At 41.6% G+C, this 25,967-nt stretch overlaps 1 protein-coding gene across 14 annotated transcripts in view; it reads left to right on the top strand.

Moving 5' to 3' along the window:
* The first annotated feature begins 7,068 nt into the window (after positions 1-7,068).
* The window catches only part of DEUP1 (deuterosome assembly protein 1), an 82,923-nt gene continuing 64,024 nt past the window's right edge, over positions 7,069-25,967 (top strand). For 8 of the 14 annotated variants that reach the window (XM_027581439.1, XM_027581438.1, XM_027581441.1 and 5 more), the window contains exons 1-2: positions 7,813-7,941; positions 9,363-9,433. In XM_027581439.1, the coding sequence (XP_027437240.1) occupies positions 9,387-9,433 (47 nt within the window). In that variant the 5' untranslated portion in view covers positions 7,813-7,941; positions 9,363-9,386. Of the gene's footprint in view, positions 7,272-7,812; positions 7,942-8,113; positions 8,215-9,362; positions 9,434-9,733; positions 9,899-22,102; positions 22,290-25,967 lie in introns of those variants that run through there. The other 6 variants (XM_027581433.2, XM_027581435.2, XM_027581434.2 and 3 more) reach the window with 6 other exon arrangements.

Raw genomic sequence — 25,967 nt, 5'->3', positions numbered from 1 at the left:
TTAGAAGCTTAGCACCCCAATGAGCCACCCAATTGTCTGAGTCCGTCTGCTGTTTGCAAGTAACAACCTGAGAACTGCCGAGGCAAATACAGAAGAACAGCCCCCAAACCTCAAATGGTCATCTTGGGAGTGAAAATCACGAGTGGGAAGAGGTGCATCAGGAGACTACTATTTTTTTGTGTTTTTTAAAAGATTTTATTTATTTGTTGGAGAGAATGAGAGCGAGAAGCAGGGGGAGCGGCAGGCAGAGGAAGAAGCAGGCTCCCCACTGAGCAGGGAGCCCGATGCCAGGCTCGATCCCAGGACCCCGGGATCATGACCTGAGCCGAAGGCAGACGCTTCACTGACTGAGCCACCCAGGTGTCCCAAGACCACTGTTTTTTAAGCCTTTGTCTTCCTATTGGGCTTTCTAACCATGACTATTTTAGTTTCTAACCGTGTAAACGTGTAAGTTTGAAAAAATTAAAATTGAAACAAAAGGGAAGAAAACAGAAACAATGAGAACTATCTTTTGGAGAGCATAAATGCAAGACACAGTGCTGCCCTTGTTTGTCTGTGGAGGACATTACTAATTGATAACAGCTCTTTCCCTCTGGGGCCTGGAAACAGACTCACAAACTTTCCCATTATCTATTTCTAGGTATAATGAAGCTGGGTCTTCTGATGAAAACTATTTGCCATTCTTAGCCTAAGAGGAAATACTCAATGTCTTATAGGCCTGGACCTGCATTCCTGAACTTAAGTGAAAACAAGCCCAGAATATGTTTTATGGTATACAGAATTAGAACATATATCCTGGTAGACCTAATTCTGACAAATAGGTTAATTAAAGGATATAAGTCACCACTATAAAACTCTATTATTCCAGCGAAATTGTTACAGTTGAAAAAAAAGCCATTTAGTTTTCTGAACAGGAACACGAAGATATATTTTGAAGCTTTACAGCACTATGATTAATAGAATTTTATTACTTGAGAGTTTTCAAAGTAGTGCACATCTCCTCACTGACAATATTGGCATAACACTATAGAAGAAAAAAATATTTCTTCAAGTCGACATATAGTTAATTCACATTTGCAGATAAGGCTACCATGACAATATGACAATTTATGAGGTTTGAACAGCTTCAGAAAAGGGATTATTGAAAGGAATAGAAAAAGAAATGTTTTGTGAGAGAAAAATAGAATACCAGAATTACCTGGACAATTTTTAACAGTCATTTGCAAGGACTTCTTGTCACTTCTTTTATTATAATTCTTTCTTCCTTCCTTCTTTCTTTCTTCCCTCCCTCCCTCCCTCCCTCCCTCCCTCGCTTCCTTCCTTCTTTCCTTCCTTCCTTTTATTCTTTCCTTCATTCCATTTTCATTTCCACTACAGTGGTTGGTTTATTTGTCTATGATGAAAATGAGTTTCTGTACAAGATCTAAGAAGCATACTTAAATCCATCAAGCAGAGCAGCAGTTAAAAATCTGCTGGCACTTTGGCGTGCCTGGGTCGCTCGTTCAGTTAAGTGTCTGACTTCAGCTCAGGTTGTGATCTCAGGATCCAGTCTCCTTGTCCAGCTCCCCACTCAGTGGGGAGTCTGCTTTTTCCTCTCCCTCTCCATTTGCCCTTCCCCCCACTCGTGCTCTCTCTGCCTCTCAAATAAATAAATAAAATCTTTTTTTTTAAAGATTTTTATTTATTTGACAGAGAGAGAGAGACAGCAAGAGCAGGAACACAAGCAGGGGGAGTGGGAGAGGGAGAAGCAGGCTTCCCGCGGAGCAGGGAGCTTGATGTGGGGCTCAAACCCAGGACCCTGGGATCATGACCTGAGCCGAAGGCAGACGCTTAACGACTGAGCCACCCAGGCGCCCCAATAAATAAAATCTTAAAAAAAAAAAATCTCAGGGCACCTGGGTGGCTCATTCAGTGAAGCATCTGCCTTCGGCTCAGGTCATGGTCTGAGCCCCATGTCGGGCTCCGTGCTCAACAGGGAGTCTGCTTAAGGATTTTCTCTCTCCCTCTGCCCCTCCCCACCACCCCACTCCAGCTGTCTGTCTCTCTCTCTCAAATAAATAAATCTTAAAAAAAACAACTCTTTTAAATTAAAAAATATACCCTACCCTTAAGAAGGTGATGGAGCATATTCTCTATTCCTTAATTGTGGGCCACACACGGTGACTTTCTTCTCAAGAGTCTAGTATGGAAAGGGTTGAGGGCGTAACTTTACACTGGAGAGAAATGACAACACCATCTCAACCAGGTGACCAAGATCAACATCAACATAAATCAGGTTGATAGCAGGTACCCTTTTTTAAAAAAAATTTATTAACATATAATGTATTATTTGTTTCGGGGTACAGGTCTGTGATTCATCAGTCTGACACAACTCACAGCGCTCACCATAGCACCTACTTTCTCCATTGTCCATCACCCAGCCACCCCATCCCTCCCACCCCCCACCACTCTAGAAACCCTCAGTTTGTTTCCTGAGATTAAGAGTCTTTTATGGTTTGTCTCCCTCTCTGGTTTCGTCTTATTTCATTTTCCCCTCCCTTCCCCTATGATCCTGTCTTATTTCTCAAATTCCTCATATCAGTGAGATCATATGATACTTGTCTTTCTCTGATTGACTTATTTCACTTAGCATAATACACTCTAGTTCCATCCATGTCGTTGCAAATGGCAAAATTTCATCTTTTTGTTGGCTGCATAATATTCCATTGTGTGTGTGTGCATGTATACACACAAAACACACACACACCACATCTTTATCCATTCATCTGTTGATGGACATCTAGGTTCTTTCCATAGTTTGGCTATTGTGGACATGATAGCTGGTACCGTTGATCCAATGTGCTAAAAATCGCAGTTTATTTCTGTGATCTTCCTCCCCAAACCCATAATCCCAGTCTAATCAGGAGAAAAACACTAGACAAATTCCATTTGAGGGACATTCCACAAAACCCCTAACCAGCACTTCTTGAAACTGTCAAGATGATCAAAAACAAGGAAATTCTTAGAAACTGTCACAGCCAAGAAATGCCCAAGGAGACCTGGTAACTAAATGTAAGGTGTTATCCTGGATGGGGCCCTGCAACAGAAAAAAAAGGACATTAGGTAAAAACTAAGGGAATATGAGTAAAATATGGACTTTATTTAATAATAATGTACCAGTATTGGTTTATTAATTGTGACAAAAGGACTATACTAACGTAAGATGTTGTTAATAAGGTCTACTGGATGTGGGGTATAAGGAAACTTTTTATATTATCTTTACAGTTTTTCTTAAATCTAAAACTGTTCTAAAATAAAAGACTTACTTTTTTTTTTAAGTCACAACAATAGAATAGCAGAAAACACATCCATCTTGACTTTGGCCCCAAGTGAAGGGAAATTCTTTCTCTGGAAATTTGTATTGTAAGTTGTCCCTACACTTATTTTTCATTCATTCATATTACCTGTATTGTCTGAAAATTTTCCTGTGAAGAATTTAATATAAAGTGGTTTGGGGTTGAGTAGGCCCCCAGGCAACTTCAAAAGCAAATGCAAATCCTCTCTGGAAGAATTTAACCTTAATGTAGCCTCAAAGATGTCTCAGAAATAAGTTCTTCTCCCCAAATTATCTCATAGTCAAAAATCATAAAACACACACACACACAAATAAGACAACATGATAAGAAGTAGCATTGATAGTTCTTGAAATTTTCGAGTTTGGAATCATAAGACACAAAATAAAAAATGACTATGAGTAATATGTTTAAAAAATTAAAAGAGAAGCTTGAACATTTGACACAGAAACAGGAATTATAAAAAGTGACAAAGATGATTTGCAAGTTATGCAAATTAAATCTTTTTATTTCAAATTAAACAAATACTTCTTGAGTACCCACTATAGGCTAGGGCATGAACAGGGTATATTCACATATATTATCTGTTTTATTTTCATAACAATAAATAATTATATTAAAAAATACTAAAGTTGGAAACCTTCATCTTAAAATATTTTTCATTGTTTTGTCTTCTCTCTACTATCTGCAAATTTTTTTCTGATCTATTTTCTAGTTCACAAATTCTCTCTGCACCTGTATCAAACTACTAGTACACACATCTGTCGTGTTCTTAATTATGGTCATTAGTAATTTTTTTTTTGGTTCTAGAATTTCTGTTTGGTTCCTTTTCAAAGATGTTAAGTCACCTTTTTTTAAGACTTTATTTGAGAGGGAGTGAATGGGAAGGAGAGGAAGAGAGAATATGAAGCAGATTGTGCTGAGTGCAGAGCCTGATGTGGGGCTCCACCCCACAGCCCGAGATCATGACCTGAGCCAAAACCAAGAGCCGGATGCTCAACTGACTGAGACACCCAGGTGTCCCGCTAAGTCACTTTTTATATTTAGTCTCCCTAAAGACTTTTTCAATCTTGTCTTTTTGTCTTTAGCCATACTATTCATAGTTTTACAATTGTTTTCTGATTCCAGGATCTAAGGCTTCTGTGGTTTTGTTTCTGTGGTCTATAGTTTCTATTGGTTTTCCCTGATGGCATCTTGTTTCCTGGCCCTGGATTATATTTGAGGATGTTCTGGTCATTGTATTTGAGAAATTATTATTCAGAGTAATTTGAGGTCTAGAATGATTTTAATCTTCACCAAAGAAAATGTCTGCTTGTTTCCTCCAGGTGTCTTAATCTACCAGTCCAATACTGCCTCATCCATGCTCAGAGACTGAGGCTGTCCTGAATTACCCAGGCAATCCCAAACTGGGTTACAAATCGGTGAGGGTACTTATTTATTTCCATCTCACCATTTTCCTGAGGGCAAAGCCCTGTGGGGTTCTGATTTAAAGGCAGAACTCCTTACCTGGAGTAAGGCCAGTCTTTGTCTTTTGTCCTCTTTGCTTCATAGGACCAACAAAACCACCTTTGTAGTTATTCCTTCCAGAGCATCAAATACCTCCCAGGCAAAAGCAGCATTGAGTGCTGGGCCCACTTCTCTAGGTTCTTGCCTTTTTGTAGACTTTGACCCAATGATTTCTCACTCTCATATTAGCTTGGGACTTGAAAATCTTTAACAGAGATGAAATTCTAGAACGAGTTGACTCCCCAGAGGGGGCTCCAAATTCGTTTTCCTCACTGGGACTTTTCACTTTAGCCCCTGCTGTGCCTGATCCCAGGAAATAAGTTATTCCATGAAGGTAGTCAAATCATTTTCACTCTTTGGGTCTGAGTTTCTTTATATAAAATGAAAGGGTTGAACCATGTTCCCTCTATGATTTCTTCCATTTCTATGATTACTTGATCTTTATTATATTAAAATTTCTCCTAAAATATTTTCCCTGGATAAGATGGACTTAGCTTTTCATTATAATGTATATATAATTTTAAACCTTCTTTTGAAGATAAAAAGTAAATATTTCCCTTGTAAAAAAGATGTCAAGCTAATTTATATAACCCTGTATATGCTAAAGTGCACATTCCTTTTCTATGCTGTTATTGCAAGTTTTGCTGTGAAAACTATTTTGTTAATGATAGTTTCTCCATTTTTAAGGTTCAATATATGGCTATGATTATTATTTATTTTATATCATTGGTCCCCTAGCTTCTCCTCCACAGATCATTCTTCTTCCTCAGACATATATGTCTTCTATACTCTCTTTTGACCATTTCTGGTTATATTTTATGTCTTATTCTGGCCTCAGTCTCTTTCAGGACTGAGTTCTCTTGCTATCTCCTACCAGCAGCCTCATCATATCTTCCCCTCCTTTAGACTGGGGGACTTCCTGCTTTCCTCATCCCTTTCACAACAATTTCATCTGAAAAGATACAGTAATAGGTCCACTTCAGGGTAAATTCCAGTCTTTGCAGTTACTTTTTGTTTGAAGGGTGGGGGGCAGTGAGGTGGTGGGAAGGTAGGTCTTTACATTTTGAGCCTCTATTCCTATTAAATTGAGTGGAGTGTTTCCATTCTATATTTAAATTTTCTTAAACTCCATCACATACTTATGCTTTGCAAGCCCTGCCCACACCCATTCTTTCCTGTAAAAATGTGGCTTTAAACACATCTACAGTTACCTATGCAAGTAGGTATGTCTGCTCAAGAAACCTACTCAACCTTAACTTTTGGACAGAGTTTGAGGAGCACTGAATTTAGAGTAAGACGATCTAGGTTCATTATCTTAGCTGCATTTGAACCAGATGTATCATCTTGGACAAATCCATTATCCTGAGGTTTAGGTTCCTATTCTGCTAAAAAGAACTATAATAACCCCTGTTACATATGTCACATGGTACTTCTGAGCATCTAAGGAAATAACGATCATGAAAGTACTTACCAATGGTAAAGCATCCCTCAGCGTGAGTGATATCGGGCATCCTAAAACTTCATTAAATTTTGTTCCTACTTCCATTTTCCCTTCTTCGGGTCATATAAATACATTGACCCATTAAGCTTAGACAAGAATAAAGAATATGACTTAAGGTTTCCAGAATAATGGAAAGTTTCAAGTTAAGATGAAATGATCACTCTCTTCATTCAATCATAATGAGAGCTATGAAACACTTATTAGAACAAATGACCTAAGTTACTTTACACAATTCATCTAGGAAACTTAATCTGTCAAGAAACAGCAAATGGTTTTTTGAAATTCAAATGGAACCTGGATGGAGGGATTGGGGTCAATGTTAAATTGATAGTCATTTTAAGGAGCAAATTAATGTTGATGTCATGAAAGTGCAGTGCAAAGAAAAGATTTTAAGAATTAGATGTTAATCAACTGGATGTTTGAGAAAGAACGCTGTTCCTAAAATTGAGGCAAAAATATTTTCCAAATACAAATTCAAGTGCTTAAAAATATTACCCAAGGTATCAATAGAAAAAATCGTGCGTGTGTGTATACAAGTATATATGCATATATTCTTTCCTGTTCTTTGAAATCAGAACTATGAGACAGAGCGTCCATCATCAATTATTCTTGGAATTCAGTGAAAAAAGAAAAGAATTTGGAATCAGTCACTCGGTTCCCTCCTTCCCCTACTTAGGAGCTATTTTCTTCTCCCTAAAAAGGGAGGCAATCCTGCCTGCTCCGCCTAACTGGCAAAGTTGCGCGAAGGACCAGGGCGCTGTGTGGGATAAACAGGGACAGTTGCTGCTATTAGAACGACCAGAGTAGCGGTGCGCGGAGCAATGGAGTTTGAAACCCCCCAGCTCTTCTGAGGTGAAAGACACCTTGGCGAAGAGAAAGGCAGTTCTCTTTACCCCAAGTCTATTTCATTTCTGATACCACTTCAAACGTGGGTAAGAGGGAGGAGGGCCGGGGGAATTTAAGAAAGTTGGATACAGGGGAGCATGGCTAGCTCAAGAGCATTCGACTCTTGATCTCTGGGGTTGTGAGTTCGAGCCCCACCTTCGGTGTAGAGATTACTTAAAAATGGAATCTTAAAAAAAAAGAAAAGAAAAGAAACTTGGATGCAGACCGCCTCCCCGCCTCCCCTCTTCCTTTATTCAACAAATAGTTCTCCGACCTCTGTTGGGTGGCTGACCCTGGGCTAGTGAGAGCCGCGAAGAGGAAAGGACCCAGAATGCGGTTTCCGGGAGGACGCTGTCTAGAGAGCACACACCGGACGCGTAACTGAGGGACGGAAAGGACCAGCGAGAACCGGGGAGCCCCCCCGCCCCCCGACAAAGCCCCTCCGCGGCGGCTGCCCAGCCCATCCCCCCGCACCCCTCCCGGGCGGCGGCCGGTTCCGGCTGCGTCCCCATGGCAACCAGTGGCGGCGCGGCGCGCAGGCGGCTGGCCGGGTGGGAGAGGCCCTAACGGCCTCGGCTGCCGCGCGGAGGGCGGGCCCGGGTGGCGGGAGCACGGCGGCGGGCGACGGGGCCCCTCGGGGCGGGCCGGGCGGAGGGTGACCCCGGCGTTCCTGCTCAGGGGACCTCAGACCCTTGGGGAGAGCGCGGCGCTGCGCAGGTAACCCGCCCCGGCCCCTGGGACCCGGTCTCGACCCCCCTCGACCTCGCCCCTCGGCGGGGCCTGCCCAGGGCGGGGGCCGGGGACCCCTGCAGGCCGGCTGCTGCGCGGGGGGCTGGGCGTGAACCGTGCGCGCGCCGGCGGGGCGAGCCCGGGATGTCGGGAGGGTAGTGCCGAAGCCGGGTCTCCCTGAGTCAGCAGGTGTAGGTTCTAGCTGTGTGGCCTTGGGCAAGTCACCTAGCTTGTCTGTGCCTCGGCTTCCCTGACGTTAAAGTGAGTGATTGAGGAGAACCTGCAAAATCGGTTTATTCATTTGTCCCTTCTGGTCAAGTTTTCGTTCCCTATCCCTGCTCCTCACCTCTCTGCTCCACACACAATCCCAGAACCTCTCTTTAATTCCTTTAATTTGGAAGTGACGTGAGCCCGGGAGTCTTCCTCCTCGTTCTGCCATCTTGTATGCTATTTAATTGTCTTTAATTCAGTGATTCGGAGGAGTTGAATTTCTTTTCAATACTTTGTCCATTTATCCTCATATATGTTTTTTTTTTTTAATTAAAACTTTGTTGCTGGGGAAAACGTTTTTCTTTCCTTTTCTTTCTTTCCTTCTTTCCTTCCTTCCTTCCTTCCGCCCGCCTTTCTTTCTTTTCTTTTCTTTTCTTTTTCTTTCTTTTTCTTTCTTTCTTTCTTTCTTTCTTTCTTTCTTTCTTTCTTTCTTTCTTTCTTTCTTTTTCTTTCTTTCTTCTTCTTTCTTTCTTTCTTTTTCTTTCTTTCTTTTTCTCTTTTTTTCTTTCTTTCTTTCTTTCTTTCTTTCTTTTTCTTTCTTTTTTCTTCCTTCCTTCCTTCCTTCCTTCCTTCCTTCCTTCCTTCCTTCCTTCTTTTTCTTTCAGCAAGTACTAACATCCAGGTAAACAGGTGCCCACAAAGCCATTGAGGAATTTTAAGATTTATATTTTTAGGCAACTCTTAACCTGTTTGTCCTAAATCTCATGGTATATTTATTCTAACAAAACCCAGAAAAGGCCAAAGAGAGAATTTACTTAAAATAAAGGCGAACTTTTAAGGGACAAGAAAGGAAAGTTTGAGAACATTTAGCTTTAACTCCTCTGCAATAGGAATTCTCTTTACTCATCTCATGTGATGAGCCCTTTGCAAAGTACCTGGCACCAAGCTGTTCTTCAAGAAATAGTGAATGAATGCTCATTTCAGCCAATACCATGTATTTCAACTCATGACTAAGCCAATGTCATAAATGCAGGGGGGGGGGGGTTTAAAAAGGTCCAAATTTCTGCATTTTGTAGGACCAAGAGCTACTACACTTGGAGAAGTGCACACTACGTGGTTTGCCAGTAGCAGAATTTTCTTGCTTTATAGGTGAATAAAGTAAGCGTTTTAGTAATCTAGATCATTTTCTCCCCTAATAGATTAAAAATCAAGAAACAAATCAGATGCAGCACTTTCTTGACATGGAGAACCAAGCCCATAATACAATGGGGTAAGTGTTGATTGAAAATTTTCAGTTTAATAAGTGGGTCCTCCTTAACTGTCCCCAAAACTCCCAGACGATACATGAATTTCAAAATTGAGTATTAATAGAAGGATGTACCAGTTACTTTTGGTGAGGTGGATGGAGGGAAATTCAAGTGATTCTAATCAAGAACCTATGGTATATATCTTTCCAATTTTGACTATGGGTCTCTATTGGAAAATCACCATTTTCCAACTTTTAGTGAGTTTTTCTGGTGGTTTAGGGTGATGGGTGCCCAAACAGACCAATGTGCTCTTGGATTCCCAGCAGCTCCCACCCAGTTTGCTCCTTTCTTGCTGCACTGAGTGTCCCAGGCTTTTCTCCACACTTGTCCGTGAAGCTGAACTCAACCCTTAAACATAGCTTCAGAACAGATTTGGCTCCTACAGACTCTAAACTACAGAAAACAAACTGATGGTCACCGGAGGACAGGTGGGTGGCGAGATGGGTGAAACAGGTGATGGGGATTAAAGAGTGCATTTATCATGATGAGCGCTGGGCGATGTATGGAACTGCTGAATCACTATATTGTACACCTGAAACTAATATAACACCGTATGTTAACTCTACTGGAATTAAAATTTAAAAACTTAATAAAATTAAAAAAAAAGATTTGGCTCCTCAAACAACAATAAGAACTGAAGATTTTACCAAAGGTCTCATGAAGAGATAAGGGCTAGAATTTATACAGCATTCCCCACTGCAAAAAATTAAATTCCCTTTCACAAATATCTGTCCCCACCCCTCCCATGCCACCACGACCACAAAGGTTTCTCTTCCTGTTGTTTCATTAGTCAGCAGGCCACTGGCTAACCCCAAAGCTGGGGGCCAGGCAGAGGAGGGGACAGGTGAGGGGCGAACACGGGAGGGACAGTGGGTAGGAGTGGTACTCTGGTGCCTAATCTTGACTGTGACTGACTTGCACTCATCAAACCTCTCCAGGTGTCTCCCTTTCAGTTATTCTGCTCAGACCATGACTTTGACATCATGCTAAAGGAAAGCTGCACAGGTCTGGGTAAGAATAACGGTCAGTTTTGTAAATCCTGCTGCATACGCCTCCTTACAACAGCCCGGCTAGTATTGTTCTCATTGTATAACTAAGAGAATCGAGTGTACTAGTTAGAGTATAGTCTAAGGTCTTGTAATCAGGAGACCCCGAAATACAGTGGTTTAGATAAGATTGGAGTTTATTTCTCTTTCATGGACAAGTTTTGGGATGAGCAGCCCAGGACTGGGAGGGCAGCTCTGCCATCCTCACTGCATGATTTTTATGTCTGGACCCAAAGTGATGGCTTCAGTTTCCACTGCTGTGCTCCTGCCAGAGCGAAGGGGGGAGGGCAAGAGGAGAGGAGATTTGGTTCCTTTTCGGGATGTGCCCTGGAAATAGCAGGCCTCACTTCTAGCCATTTCCTGTGGGCCAGAACTTCGTCCCAGAGCTACAGCTGGCTAGCTGCAAGAAAAGTTGGAACGTGTGATCTCTAACTGAGCAGCTCGATGGCCAGCTAAAGCCTACGTGACAAAAGGAAGAAGAATGGATATTGGTGGACAGTTAGCAGCCTCTGCCACATTTCTGAGCTGAGAAAGGTAGAAAGAAAGAGAAATAAAGCAGCAACTTGCCCCAGAATGTACAACTGGTTAGTGGAAAGGTAGGATTTGAATTCAGGTACATGTGGCTCTAATCCCTGCATGCTTTGCTCCCCTGGAAATGGGTGGTACTGAGATGTGGGAGCAGCCTGCATACTATCTGTGGCAGAGCCAGGTTAGGATTCGGGACTGAGCAGGTGTTAGGTCCCTGATGTGATGATTGCACTGTGGGCTAAGAGGCAGATTGAAGGTCTCGAACCTGAGGCCTGATACCAGATACCACTTTACTCCTGCAGATCTGAGGCCATGGAGACTGCTATTTGTCTTCATTCATTCTTTTGGGGGAAAAGTGTAGCATATTGAATGCATAGCAAGCACAACACTAAGTCTCTTGGTTTATACAAAGATCGTTAAGAAACAGATGTTAAGGAGCTTAGAATTTAGTAGGGAGTCATAGAGCTTGTTTGGGTACAATGTAACCACAAGCCAGCAGTGAATGAGAATCAGGTTTCCCTGAGGAACTACCCTACTCATCCCAGCAGACATGGGACCAGACATTGTCTACTGTGGTCTACAAAGCATGAAGAGCCAGGCTGGCTTTGCTTCTGTCCTGCATGCTATTGAGATATATGTAAAAATCTAGATCATAAAGACAATAAAACCTCATCAGGTTTTACAGAGGTGTGTTACAGAGCTTATCAAACCATGTCACCTACATACACGGTAATATTTTGTGGTGCAACTTCATCTAACAGATATTTATCTGGAGTTTACTATAAGCCATTGATTGGTCTCAGCACCAAAAGAGAGGAGTGAACAAAACGAGGCCACTCCTCCAAGGGTTAGTGGGAGATACTAACATGTTTCATATGGTCATATGAGGAGAAACAAAGCAGGCTAAGGATGGGAGGTTGAATGGGGTGATCAAAGAAGGGTTCCTGGTCAGGTGGCTTTGGAGCAGAGATTATATTGGGCAAAGAGAGTTCCAGACAGTAGGAACAGAAAGTGTGAAGGGGTAAGGAGAGAGCTTTTGCACAGAACATTCGTTGGGTGAGTCATTATTCTCTGACACCTGGGTTATCACAGGGTTTGATTTTAATCTTAAATCCATGATTTCCCTCAATTATAGGTGTTTGTATTTGTGCCGTAGTAATCAACTTAAACTCCTTCTAATCAAAACAGCCTTATCTGAGTTTGTCCTTTTCATTTGTTTTTAGAGTGTGTGCCCAGAACATAAATAATTACAGAATGAACAAATGGTGTATTTGTATTGGCCTGTTAAAGAGAACCATGTCTAGATTTTGCTTTGTTTCTGTTTTCCTTCTTAATTTCTACTCTTACTAGCTTGTCCTTGTATGATTTATTTTACTTATCTTGTTCTCCTGATTTTTGAGTTGAAAAATCTGGTTCAGTTATTTTTATGATTTCTGAATTTTATGATTTCTTTAAGTTTATCCTGAGCACAGCTCTGCTGTGGGCCATAGTATTAGTGTTTCCACTCTCATTTCCTAAATAGTCTGGTATTTCAACTTTGATTTCCTCTGTGACTAATTTGAGATATTTAAGACATGTAACTTCTGGGGGGCAGTGTTAATTATATTTTTATTATTATTACTTTCTAATCTCCCTACCACCACTATGGCCTATCTGATATTTCAGTTTTGTTAAGAGTGTTCTTATAATCTGTTGCATGATCAGCTGTTAGAAATGTCCTTTGGACTTTGAAAACACATGTATATTCTGTATTGGTGGAGTAAAAAAGTTAAAAAAGTTATATACAGGTCATCAAACCTTTTACTAAGTATGTTTAAATCATGTTTTCAAATCCATTGTTACCTTACTTTTTGTCTATTTGATCTGTCAAATTTTAAGAAAGAGCTTTACCATAATTGTGGTTTTGTCCAATTCTTATATTTGAAACAGTTTTTGTCTTACAGATTTCAGTGTTCTGTTACTTAATGCATTGAGGTTCATGGATGTTATATCTTCTTGGTATATTATAGGATTTAGCTTTATAAAAGATCTCACAAGTGTAGGTTAATGGGTTTTTTGTTGTTGTTGAAATTCTGCTTTGCCTGATACTCATATTGCCATCTCTGCTGTCTTTTTAGTTTACTTTAGTCTGTAATGTCCTGTTCATCCCCTTTGTAACGGAAGTAACTCAGTTTTTTCCTTTCTCTGTAGGGAGAAACTCAGTTCTTCTCTTCTATGTCTTTCTTCCCTCTGTGCCTTAATCTTCACAGAGAACATTTCACTTCTGATGCTTGCTTCTGGTCATCAAATGTGTGAAGGTTTTTCCCCACCAAGCAATTGTCTGTGACACCAGCTGGGTGTCCTACAATTTAACGCAATTCTGACACCGCCTACCTGGTGATAGCATGAGGTCACACGGGTGAAGGGCTCAGCCCCACAAGACTGCGCCTCCTGCCGTGTTAGATGCCAGGAGCAAGCCCAGGCTGCTGCCTGTGCTTTGGACCGCTGTAGATGGCAGGTTCCAGTGCCCCCCACCTAATTTGCTAGAATGGCTCACAGAACTCAGGGAAACACGTTTATCAGGACAAAGGGGAAAGGCTACAGATGAACAGCCAGATGGAAGAGAGGCATAGGGCGAGGTGTGTGGGAAGGGGTGCTTGGCTTCCAGGCCCTTGCCAGGTGGGCCAGCCTCCCAGTATTTCCTGCTTACCAACCCAGAAGCTCTCCGAACCCCGTGTTTTGGGGATTTTTTATGGCGGCTCCATTGTATAGGCATAACAGATCATTAATGGAAGGTGGGGCTGAAAATTCCAAGCTTCCAATCATAGCTTGGTCTTTACAGTGACCAGCCCTCATCCAGGAGCCCACCCAGAACCGTCTCATTAGAACAAAAGGCACTCCTATCACCCAGGAAATTACAAAGGTTTCAGGAGCCCTGTGCCAGGAACCAGGATCAAAGACCCAGATGTTAGAGCAAAAGATGTTCCTGGTGCTCTTATCACTTAGGAAATGGCAAGGATTTTAGCAGCTGTGCACCAGGAATGGGGGCAGAGACGAATATATATTTTCTACCATCTCACACTCTTGTTTTGAATTTTTTTATATCATATTGGAACATATAGTTAGATTTAATAATATACCTCAGTTGGAGAGTCTCTGCCATGAAAAGGAGGATCTATTTATTTATTTGTGCTAATATTTGACCCATTTTGATTTCCCCAAATTTACGAGTCTGATCTAATTTTCTTTTTCCTCATTTTCTCTTAGAAGTTTTACATCCTATTTTATAAATTGTCAGTGGACATTTTTTTAAAGATTTTATTTATTGAGAGAGAGAGAGAGAGAGAGAAAGCACAAAAAGGGGAGGGGCAAAGGGAGAGGGAGAAGCAGACTCCCCACTGAGCAGTGAGCCTGATGTGGGACTCTCTTTCAGGTTTGTTCTTCCCTCCTTCCTTCCTTTTCCTTTCTGCGTGTGTGTGTGTGTGTGTGTGTGTGTGTGTGTGTGTGTGTGTGTGTGTGAGTGAAAGTTTATAGGATTCTTTTTTTATCCTTGGAATTTACAAATTTATCAGGATAACTTTCTAGGTATGGATTCTTTTGCCATGATCCTTCACAGCATTTGGTGAACACTTTTACACTAAAGATTCAAATCTCTTCAACTCAGTGACATTTTCTTCTATTTCTTTGGTTAATGATTCTCCACTCTCTTGTTTCATTCTCATCTCCTAAAAGGGTCCTTTTTCTTTCTCTCGTAATTTCCATTGTCCTGAGGACTTTCTTGAGTTTTCTCACTTTTATTTCAGCACTGATTACGTTGTTTTTACTGCCTCTCCTGGGATCTTTAGTACTGGTAACCATGTCGGGACCATGAGATCAGGACCATGAGATCATGACCGAGCCAAAGTCCGATGGCTAAGGCCACCCAGGTGCCCCTAAAGGTCATTTCTAAATAGGAATTTGATAGGAATAAAATACATTGAGCAATCCTAAGGTCAACGAAATACATTTATAGAGTCCCAAAATGTATGAATTACAGAGTGCTGCTTTTTTTTTTTTTGAAGATTTTATTTATTTATTTGACAGAGAGAGACACAGCGAGAGAGGGAACACAAGCAGGGGGCATGGGAGAGGGAGAAGCAGGCCTCCCGCTGAGCAGGGAGGCCTACATGGGGCTCGATCCTAGGACTCTGGGATCATGACCCGAGCCAAAGGAAGGCAGATGCTCAACGACTGAGCCACCCAGGCGCCCCCAGAGTGTTGCTTTTAAAAAGTTTTTTAAGTTGCTTTAAAAAGTTTTTTTACTTATATAAGTGGATTCCCCTATAATGACTTACTTCTTTAAAATATCTTTTCTAACTGAAACAGAACATTTATCCAGATCTTTCTTTACTGAGTTACACATGTATATAGTTTAAAAAGTCATTTGGTTCCTTATTGCTGTTATCAAAAAACAACAGTCTCCTGTTCCCTCCCCAGTTTTCCATTCCCCAAAGGCAATTCTTTTGGTGGATTCTTTTGGTATTTATCTCCCTATCTCTAAATAACATGCTTTTCTTGCTACTTCTTGATTTTTCAGTTTTAGGCATTATCTGTTGGTGTCCATCATGGTTGTTACTTTTCCTGCCTTCACCACCTCATCCCCACCAGAAAACAGTCCCACACACACATACACACACACACAGTCCCACACACACAGAGTCCCCCCCCATAGTCTCACACACACACACACACACACACACAGTCCCACACATACACACACACAGCCCTCCCACACAGTCCCACACATACACACACAGTCCCCCCACACACATACACACAGTCCGATACATACACATACACACACACACACACACACACAGTCCCACACATACACACACGCACACATACACAGTCCCACACACACACATATGCACAGTCCCCCCCACACACACACAGTCCCACACACATACCCACACTCCCCCCCCACACACAGTCCCCCACCCATACACACAGACAGTCCCACACATACACACACACAGCCCCCCCACAGTCCCACACATACACACACAGTCCCCCCACACACATACACACAGTCCCATACATACACATACATACACATGCACACATACACACAGTCCCCACACACACACACAGTCACACACACACACACACAGTCCCAATCATACACATACACGGTCCCACACACACACACAGTCCCCTACCCACACACACAGTCACACACATACACACATACAGTCCCAATCATACACACACACACAGTCCCACACACACACATACACACAGTCCCATACGTACACACACACACACACACACAGTCCCACACACACACAGTCCCACACACACACCCACAGTCCCCCCCCCACACACAGTCCCCCCCACACACACAGTCCCACACATACACACACACACACATACACACAGTCACACACACACACACACACAGTACCCACACACACACAGTCCCACACATACACACAGTCCCAATCATACACACACAGTCCCACACACACATACACACAGTCCCACACACACACACACACACACACAGAGTCATACTTTGCATTCTTCCATCCTCTCAATACACTGTAATTCTGACTGGATCAACATTCTGTTTGCCTCGTTATGACTTTATAAATGCTCCTCACCTCTGAGCCATAGAGCATATGCCGTGATGACTCTTCCTTTCATATAAAACGTTTTGTCTTCTCCTGGAGTTAAGAACTCTAGTATCTTAACTATAATTTTTAAAAGTTTTCCTCTTCCTGGAGAAATTTCCTTCCAAAACTGTCTTTCTGTTTGTATTTGACCTAGTTGTGTGAACTGCTTTCCTCAAACGTCTGTGATCCCTGACTGCTCACTCCTGTGTAGGATGACAGAGTCAAAGCTGACAGGAAGCTCCAGTGTATACAGAAGGTGCTTGTTGACAGGGGGCTTCGCGGCATGTCATCAGCCTAGTCTTGCTCAGTCTCTGTCTCAGGCTGATCAGATTCTAGAGAACACTCTTCTAAATTCTCCTGCTTAGAGGGTGTAAATTGGGCTGCCAGCACTTACCCCCTCTACCTAGTTGGGTTGCTTCTTGGCTTTCTCTGCTGCTAGCTGCCATTATCTTTGTCCTTGTCGGTTAAAAATACCCCTTTGCTTCATTTTCGTGGGATTTGGGAAGGAAAAATGTTGATGTTCATCCATCTTCAACCAAAAGTCTTACCTTTCTCTACTAAATCTTTACTTTTGATTCTGCAACTTATATCTTAGTCATTGATCTTGTTCATAGAATCTTATCAAACCCTTCCTAAAAATCTGCTGCATGATCTGCCAATTTTTTTAATCTGCCATGAAAGTCATATTTTCAAAGAACCGAGACGGATAATAAAGCATAACCTCTCACGTCTAATTCAGAAAAATCCTTTAAAGCAGTACTCTGTGTGGGCATCTTTCTTAACCTTTTAAGTGTTCTTTCCCTCTGAGATATATTAATTCATACTCACAACTTTACTTCCCAGTTTCTTGTTTAATACAGTTTTAATTATAATTTGTAAAACATTCTAATATAAGTCAGTATATTGGTAGCTTAATAAATTGTAGTAATGTATACTTTTTTAAGATTTTATTTATTTGTGAGAGAGAGAGAGCGCAAGCAGGGGGAGCGGCAGAGGGAGAGGGAGAAGCAGGCTCCCCACTGAGCAGGGAGCCCAACGTGGGGCTTAATCTCAGGACCCCGAGATCATGACCTGAGCCGAAGGCAGCTACTTAACCGACTGACCCACCCAGGTGCTCCTAAATTGTAGTAATGCATTCTTTTTGTACATTGAAAATTCTTTTTTTTAATTTGGTTGATTCTCTTGCCTTCTGAATGGCCCAGTCTATACCCCCATTATTCTCTGTCCACTCTTTATTCCTACCCACACATATTCCTTTCCAGAGTAATCAAATCTGATAAGTTGTACTTCCTAGTTTCTCTGAAGAAGAAACAAAGTGAAATAGACTTGGGGTAAAATCCTGATCTTTTACTTTGAAGGTAGATCCTGAAATGTTAGCACAGTGCTTAGTGTTTATAGGAATTACTGAGTGATTTTGAGAGGGAGGAAGACACTAGGAAGGGGGAGGGGAGGGGGAACGGGGAAGGAAAGAAAGAAAGGAAGGGAATGATTCCTTTGAGAAACTAATTAAGCTGCTACTGAGTTCAGGCAAAGATTAAAAATGCCACCGTGTGGGATATATCCGCATATACTTTTTACAGGACAATGTTTATGAAAGGTTAATTACAGTAGTTACAAGTTACAAGTGATATGTGTAAACCCAGGCCTGTACATTACAGGCTAGGCCCACTGGCCGTGTAAAATGGGAAGTCACCGGAGGGCTTTGAGCAAAGCGCTGGCATTCTCTGACTTCGTGTTTTAAAAGGCTTACCCCGGTTGCTCTGTGGAGAATAGACCACAGCAAGGCAGGAGCAGGAGGGACAGACAAGCTAAGCTGTTGCAGTCATTCAGGTGGGACATGACAGTGATTTAGATCAGGTTGGTAGAGGTAGAAATAGTAACAAATGGGCATATTTTGACAGAAGTGCTGACAGTATTTAGAGATCGTGGATTGGATATGTGGTGTGCAAGAGGGAGATGAGCAAAGGATGATCCCAAAAGCTCTTCCCCCACCGTTTGGAAGGATAAGATTGTCATTCATTAAAATAAGGAAGACTAGAGAAAATGCAAGCTTGGTTTGAGATGCCTGTTACACATCCGGCTGAAGATGTCAAATAATTAGCTGTACATACAAGTCTCCATGCGGCTTTCTGCTTCCCCACCCTGAGGGGTGGGGCTTTTTTGTTTGTGGTCACCTTATGGCCGCAAGATGGCTGACTGCCTCAATGATTACATCTCCTTCCAGAATGGGAGCAGACGAAGGGCAATGGGGAAAAACAAAAGAGCACATGTCAGCATTTCATTTTGGCTTCTTCCAGAAGTCAAAGCCCCAAGAAACAAGGATGTGGATGCAAGTGGTTTATTTGGGGGATGAAAAATGTGGTATATTAGTTTCCTCTGACTGCCGTATAACAAACTCAGTGGCTTAAAACAACCGAAATTGACTCACAGTTCTGGAGTCCAGAAGTCCAAAATCAGTATCACTGGGTCAACATCAAGGTGTCTGGAGGGCTACTGTCCCTCCAAGGAAGAATCTGTTCCTTGCCTCTTCCAGCTTCTGCTGGCTGCCAGCATCCCTTGGCTTCTGGCCACATATCTCTGACCTGTCAAGCCAGCATCTTTACGCCTCCCTCTGGTTCATCTCGATATCCCTTCTCCTGTGTCTGTCACATCTCCCCCTCCCTCTTTCTCAGGGCACACCCAGATAACCTAGGAACATCATTAACTTATGCAGAGACTTTTCTTCTAAATGAAGTAGCATTTATTTATTTATTCCAGAGATTCAAATGTACTCTTTGGGGTCCTTGTTTCAGCCTACCACCTATGGGACTAGGGAAATGAAATAAGGAAGAGCAAGTTATGAAACCAGCTATCACTGAGGGTGACTGGAGCGAAAGCCTAATGGGGAGACTCTGGAACCCAGTCTAAAGCACAGCCCTCAGAGTTATCCCATCCAGGGAGCAAGTGAGTATTTACACACCAGGAATTGACAATCGCAGGTTGAAGATTGCTCCTGGGAGGGCTTCAATTTCCTGTTACTTCTGGCCTACCGTACTGGTGGCAAGGAGGATCCCCAGTGGCAAGAGGAGGGATTCAGGCAAAGAAATGCAGGTTCTGTCCCCTGGAAATCAGACTGAGTGCCCCTAAGTGGTAAGTGTGAGGGCTGTGTAGGCACCAAGGGCAACTGCTCTAGCTCTCTCTGGCTGTTTAATACCTCTCACAGGCCAGATTGTGTTGCATGGCCATGCCTCCAGTCTCCAGTGGAGACTGGCCAATATGGCTGTGTTTTAGGCTGGACACATTTCCACTCTGGGTAACACTGGAGATCTCTTATGGAAGAAAGGAAGGGTGGGTGTTGGGTAGGCACCTAGCTGCATAGGAGATAAGAATGGAATCAGACAAGTGATAAGGATGACTCAGACCCCAAGGTCTCATCACTGGATAGGGTGAGAAGTGATCAGAATTTAGGATATTTATTGGAGGCAGTGCCAATAAGACCTGGTGTTCTGGGGTTTGAGGGAAGCACAAATCTCAGATCGTGAGGGTTTTGATCTTGAGCCACTATAGCAGTGGTGCCAATTAAAGAGATAGGGTGGACTGGAGTGGGAGCAGGTCCATGGTGTGGGGGAGTCAAGTGCTGTTTTGAATATGAGAATTTTGAGATGCTTATAGACATCCTGTGGGAATGTCGATGTTGAATGGTAGTTGGATATAGAAGTCTGGAGCTCAGAACTCAGGCTGCAGAGAGAGACTTGGAAGTTAGAAGAAAACAAGGCGGCATTAGAAGGTTCATTTCCAACATTCAGGAAACAGCGTATTTTCTATTTTCCTAATATTGGAAAAACAGATTTTATCAGTGTTTACCTAATCCTTTGCTGTTGGGATCCAGTGAAATAGCTGGCTCTAGTTTTAAAGAGAAAAAGGGTTAAATGGCTATCCTCGTTTGTACTAATACTGCAGTCTTTCATCAAATAGACCTTTTAGCAAGAGGGAATTTTAATTGTCCTAGAGATTGGCTTATAGAATCCAAGCTAACGCACATGTAGTTTATTATTAATTATACCATGGTTCTCTGTATTAATTTGAAATAATATTTCAGATATAGAAGTTTATGGGGAAAGTGAAGTTACTTTTATTTCTAGATAATTATAAAAATCACCTGAAGAAAGAGGGTTGGTGCTTGCTAATATTTCAACTGTCTTCTTACATCATTCAATCCATGAACCAAGATGTTACTCAGAAGAGGAATAGTCATTATAGAAAAAGTTTTAAGAAAAAGTTTATCTGTAGTATAGGTATTTAAAAGAATGGAGCACTGGGTGTTATACGCAAGCAATGAATCATGGAACACTACATCAAAAACTAATGATGTAAAGTATGGTGATTAACATAACATAATAAAACTTTTAAAACTGTAAAAAAAAGATCTTCCGTTCTTTTTAGAACATAAAAATTGTGAGATTTTAAATTTGTATGTACCTAGAATTCTGGTAAAACACTGATAGGGACTTGGAAGCTATCACATTGCATTTTATTTCTATAAATGTCTTTCTTTGATGATTTTGATAAAGGTTCTAGAATAAGGCCTTGATACAAAGTACATGTAAGCATGCTTTTTGGGAATGGTGGGATTTATACTCCTCCACATCCCAACATTAAGCTTATTATAGATGAGCAAGCAGAATGGACTGAGTATGAGCCACCATCTCAAATAAGCAGTAAAAATAGGCATTGTAAGGCTGCTAAGTCAGCACACATTAATGAGGACAGTAAATAGCCTTTTTTGGACAATGAGAAAAGTGCTTGAGAAAAGCTATTTTTAGCTGTAATTTGGTAACTAATTTTGAACGAGGGCAACAGTGAAATTATGACCGAAGAATCATAAAGTAGTAAGCCTTTCCCTTTACTGTCTTAGGGGGAAGATCAGCTACAGAGCAGGCTGACATCACAGACATGTCTAAGAAATTGGGTTCTGGGGCATCTGGAGTCTCTCCCATTTGGTTCTATTTAAGTTTCTGGTGTGGTACAGTACTTGATATACAGAATAGGGTCTATGAGCCCCCGCAGAAAAGTTAAATTATATTGGTATAGCTATATAGTAATATAACTAAGACAAATAATATGTTGCTACATTTTAGAATGAGTTTCATTAAAATATTTTGGAAAAGTTAAGACCTAATGTGACGGCTCATACTGCCCATTGACCTTTTGGAAACTCGTTTTCTTCATCTTCCATGCTGCGTGACAGTCCTCTCTTTCTCTTCAGCCTGTGCTTTCCTTTCTCAATCCCTCCACTTCCTCCATGATGACTTCCATATTTGTTTTTCGAACCCCCTCTTCTCTCTCTCAAGCTCAAGATCCATTTCTAGTCTGACATCTTTTATGTCCCCAAATGAACTCACTTTGTTTTTTACAGACCTCTTTCTCCATTTCTGTTTTACAGGTTGATGATGGGGAGGCTGCCCCTACATCCCCCTTGGCCCAGAACAATCACTGCTTTATACCTTTGTCCTGGCATAATTATCATTAGGGCCCCTTCGACTTCCAGAATTGTCCTGGTGTGGATAATTGATCACATGGTCACCATGGCCGTCTGTCCGATGAAGGTCTGCCCTTGTAAGAAGCAGCATGTAAGCCCATATATGAAAGGACTTTGGAGTAACATACATGTCCATGTATCTTACTCCAGCTCTTTTTACTCTGAATGACTCTCTACTTTCCATTCTCCTGTCCCCGCAACACACTGGCCACCACTACTGCCATTTATCCATCAGCTTTGTCTTTTGCTCTCTTCATGTATTGTGACTCTAGGCTCCTCAGATTTGTACAGCACCCTGCAAGTCTCAGTGTGCCCCCTTCCTTCTGGTTTGAGACCTCTCTCCTGACCCCACAAACCTTCTCTTAGGAATTGCCCCCAGGGATAAACCCAGTTATCAGGGCCTGGGTTTATATGTCTTAAGTAGTGTGTCAGACACAATCCACCCAGTCCCTAAAGCCGGAAGACTTTAAAAAAAAAAAAAAAAGAGGACTTTTTTCCTTTTCAGTGCCTCCATCAACTTTTCTAAAATTGGAAAAATAAGATCTACTTTACGGGATGTTGTGAGGATCCATAAGAGGAAGAACAGGAAAGTAATTAGCATAGTGTTAGTCAGCGTTTGACTAAAGGAAGAAATGAAAATATGAATGATGTTAGGGCCCAGCTCTGTGAAGAAGGCTAAACTAAGCCTTTTGTATTTCATTTTAAAGTTCATTAGATTTAGGAGCAAATACTAATGCTGTGGAGACCAACTGCTCTTAATTATCTCTGAAAAACTGAAGAAGGGAAGATATACTAGAAGATTAGACTACTGAATTTCAAAAGGAGTATTAAATTTGACAGAAAGCTGAGTTGGATGTAAATCTGAGTTGGGCTAAGTCTTTGGGAAGACTCTGGAAGGGATTCTGGGTGGTTTGTGAACCCAGGACTCAGCATGGATGCATATTAGATCAGCTTTGGCTCACGGGGCTGATATGCTGGTGCATCAGGGAGCATATAGGCAGAATCTTCCTTGGGTTTTGCCGTAATATTTTACAGGGCTTTTTGTGACATTCTTATGGGGGGGAAAAAAGAGAAAAGATTGTATATTTAATTAAGTGGATTAGAAACTGATTATAGGAAAAGAAATTATCACCAGATCCCTCTCACTCTGAAGGGCTTGATAGTGGAATGCTCTAGACCTCTGTCCTCCCTCCTGTCTTGTATGACATTTTACAGTCACTTGTAGGGGAAAAAAAAAACACATTTATATATGAGACAAGTAATGCTTATCAAATCTGTAGCTGACACAATACTGAGAGGTATAGTGAATATATTTTCTGACAGAAACAGGATCCCAAAACATAAGCTCCTTGAGGAAGGCTTCTGTTATAACCCATCCTGTCCAAGTTTGTATTCAGTACCTTTCCTTTCTAGTCCCCGAAATGCTGCACGTATTCATCAGTCTCGTATTGTACCTGCCTTGCAAGTGTCTCTACGCACAGGTCATGTGCCTCTGTCTTCCCAATTCCTCACACAGTGGGCAGCAGTCGCTAAATGAATGTTTGCTTCATTAAAGAACCAGTGGTGACCGCACATGTTGAGAGGCTGAATCTATCACTCTGAAATGTAATAAGGATAAATATAAACCTCTGCCCTTAGAGCACTGCCCCCCTCCAAGATGAAACAAGCACAAGATAGTGGCTTTGTTTGTAGCATGCATGAAAAAGGTGTTTGGACAAGAATAAAATCACCTTGAAATGGTATCATATACTGCTTTGCCCTTCCCCTTCCCAAATTCAAAGCTAAGGCGATCTTCATCAGCTTGAATAAAAATACATAGCACCTACAACAAAGGATGTGAGAGTCCCTGTCTAAACTGGTTAGACTCTACCTGGGGTATTCTGTTAAAGTTCTGAGTGGGACATTTCAAGGAGGAAATCAACATAGGAACTTGTTCGGTGGAGAGCCACCAGGATTATGAAGGGTCTGAAAATCTTACCATAGTCATTCACTTTTTCATTCATTCAACAAATGGTATGTTAAGCGTCTAGTATTTTCCAGGCAGTATACTAGACAGTGAGTGGTGGAGGAAAAAGAAATCCCCATGGGCAATTGGAGGAAACAAAGATACCTGTGGAAATAAATAAAGACCACCCAAATGAGAACAAATAAAGCCTATTTATTCAAAGCTTGCTATAGAAAGGGAGTCAGCAACCATCACTTACATTTGGCAGAGGCTCGAAGGCCGGATGGGAAAGCTTTGCAGTAAACAAAAGAGAAGGCTTTGGGTATGCTTTCATTAGATGGAGGCTATTACTGGGAAGCCGGAGGCAGGATTAGTAGAAGCGGGGCATCCCATGTGATTAGTCTGGGGAGCCTAATGGGCTTTCTCCAGTTGGTCCTGAGTTGGAAGTGGGGGCAAAAATTAAGGAAGCTATCAGTCATTGACCGAGTCCCGACCGTTCTAGGACTATTGCTATAGAGGTTGTAGGTAAGAGTCTGTTATCATATGTTCTGGCCATTGTCTGTATGAATGTTCAGTATCTACTAGTGAACACTGAGAAAACTTGGAAGAATCTGGGGTGACTGATAACTGTATTTGACATTGATAACTGTGTTCAAGTACTTTAAGGTCTACTGTGTTGAAAAGGCATTTATTCTGCATGGGCCCAATGGATCAAATTAGAACTAGTGGGTGAAAAACAGTTCAAAATAAGAAAAAACTTTTAAAACTCACTGCTATCTAGATACAATCTCAGACAGTGTTTACCTGGTAAAGGAGAAATTCAGACCTAGGCTGGGTGACCTCTTGGCAGTGATATTGTGAAACAGATCACAAGCCTTGGCATGCACCAGAATCACTTGGTATCTTTGTTGGCAATGCAGAATGGCCTCTGTTCTAGACCTGCTGAATCTGATCAGTGGAGCATCATAGATGATTCTCTTATGAAACATTGTGAAAGACATGCAAACACTGGATGGGTAGCTGGACAATGTGACTTGTAAAAGTTCTTCCACCCTGAGTCTAATATCCCAATTTTTGCATGCCATAGTCATAATCAGTAAAGAAACCATTTGCTTGTTTATTTAACAATATTGATTGAGTAGGTTCCATTATGTCGCACTCTACTTTCAGCCTATGTTTTAATTCCATTAGCATGGTGCGTTCCTACTTGCTGAGGAGATAATGATGAAAAGAGCTCATTCGTTCATTTTTCAAAAATTTATTGAGCATCTGCTATGTGCTGGAGCACTGTGCTGAGCTCCAGGGAGATGGTGATGAAAAGGCCCGATATAATCCTTTTTCTTTCAGAGCTTACAATAGCAGAAAAAAATAGAATATATTTATAGCAAAGGTGATACATGTTGTCATGAAAAGAAAATGGTGTGAAAACGATTCTTTTTGTTCTGCTGTTTTTCCCCACGTCCTAACTCCAATTACAATTCGATCAACTTATTTATAGAGGAATTAGTACTTCCTTTCCTCAGGTTTGTTTTAGGTTTTAAGTAAAAATGGAGAGCCTTTGGGCCTTAGTCCAGGAATGCTAGAAGACTTCAGAATGGCACTTTGTACTTAAAAGCTCTCCGCTGTCAGAACTGATGAGTCCACTGGTGAATAAACCGATCAAAGGGACATCCTTCGTTCAGGCTGACTGGGCATTTTAGAAAGTGATTCTGGAAAATCTGAGTTCTTTGGATTCTAATACCTCTTCCTAACCCTACTGAAATGGAGCTAATTTATGTTATATTTTTCAAGTGAGTTCTTATTCAAAACATCACATCTTTTGCT

This window comes from Zalophus californianus, chromosome 11 (assembly GCF_009762305.2).
Source record: "Zalophus californianus isolate mZalCal1 chromosome 11, mZalCal1.pri.v2, whole genome shotgun sequence".
In the NCBI taxonomy this organism is placed as follows: domain Eukaryota; kingdom Metazoa; phylum Chordata; class Mammalia; order Carnivora; family Otariidae; genus Zalophus; species Zalophus californianus.
This window is presented reverse-complemented; position numbering and strand designations above follow the sequence as displayed.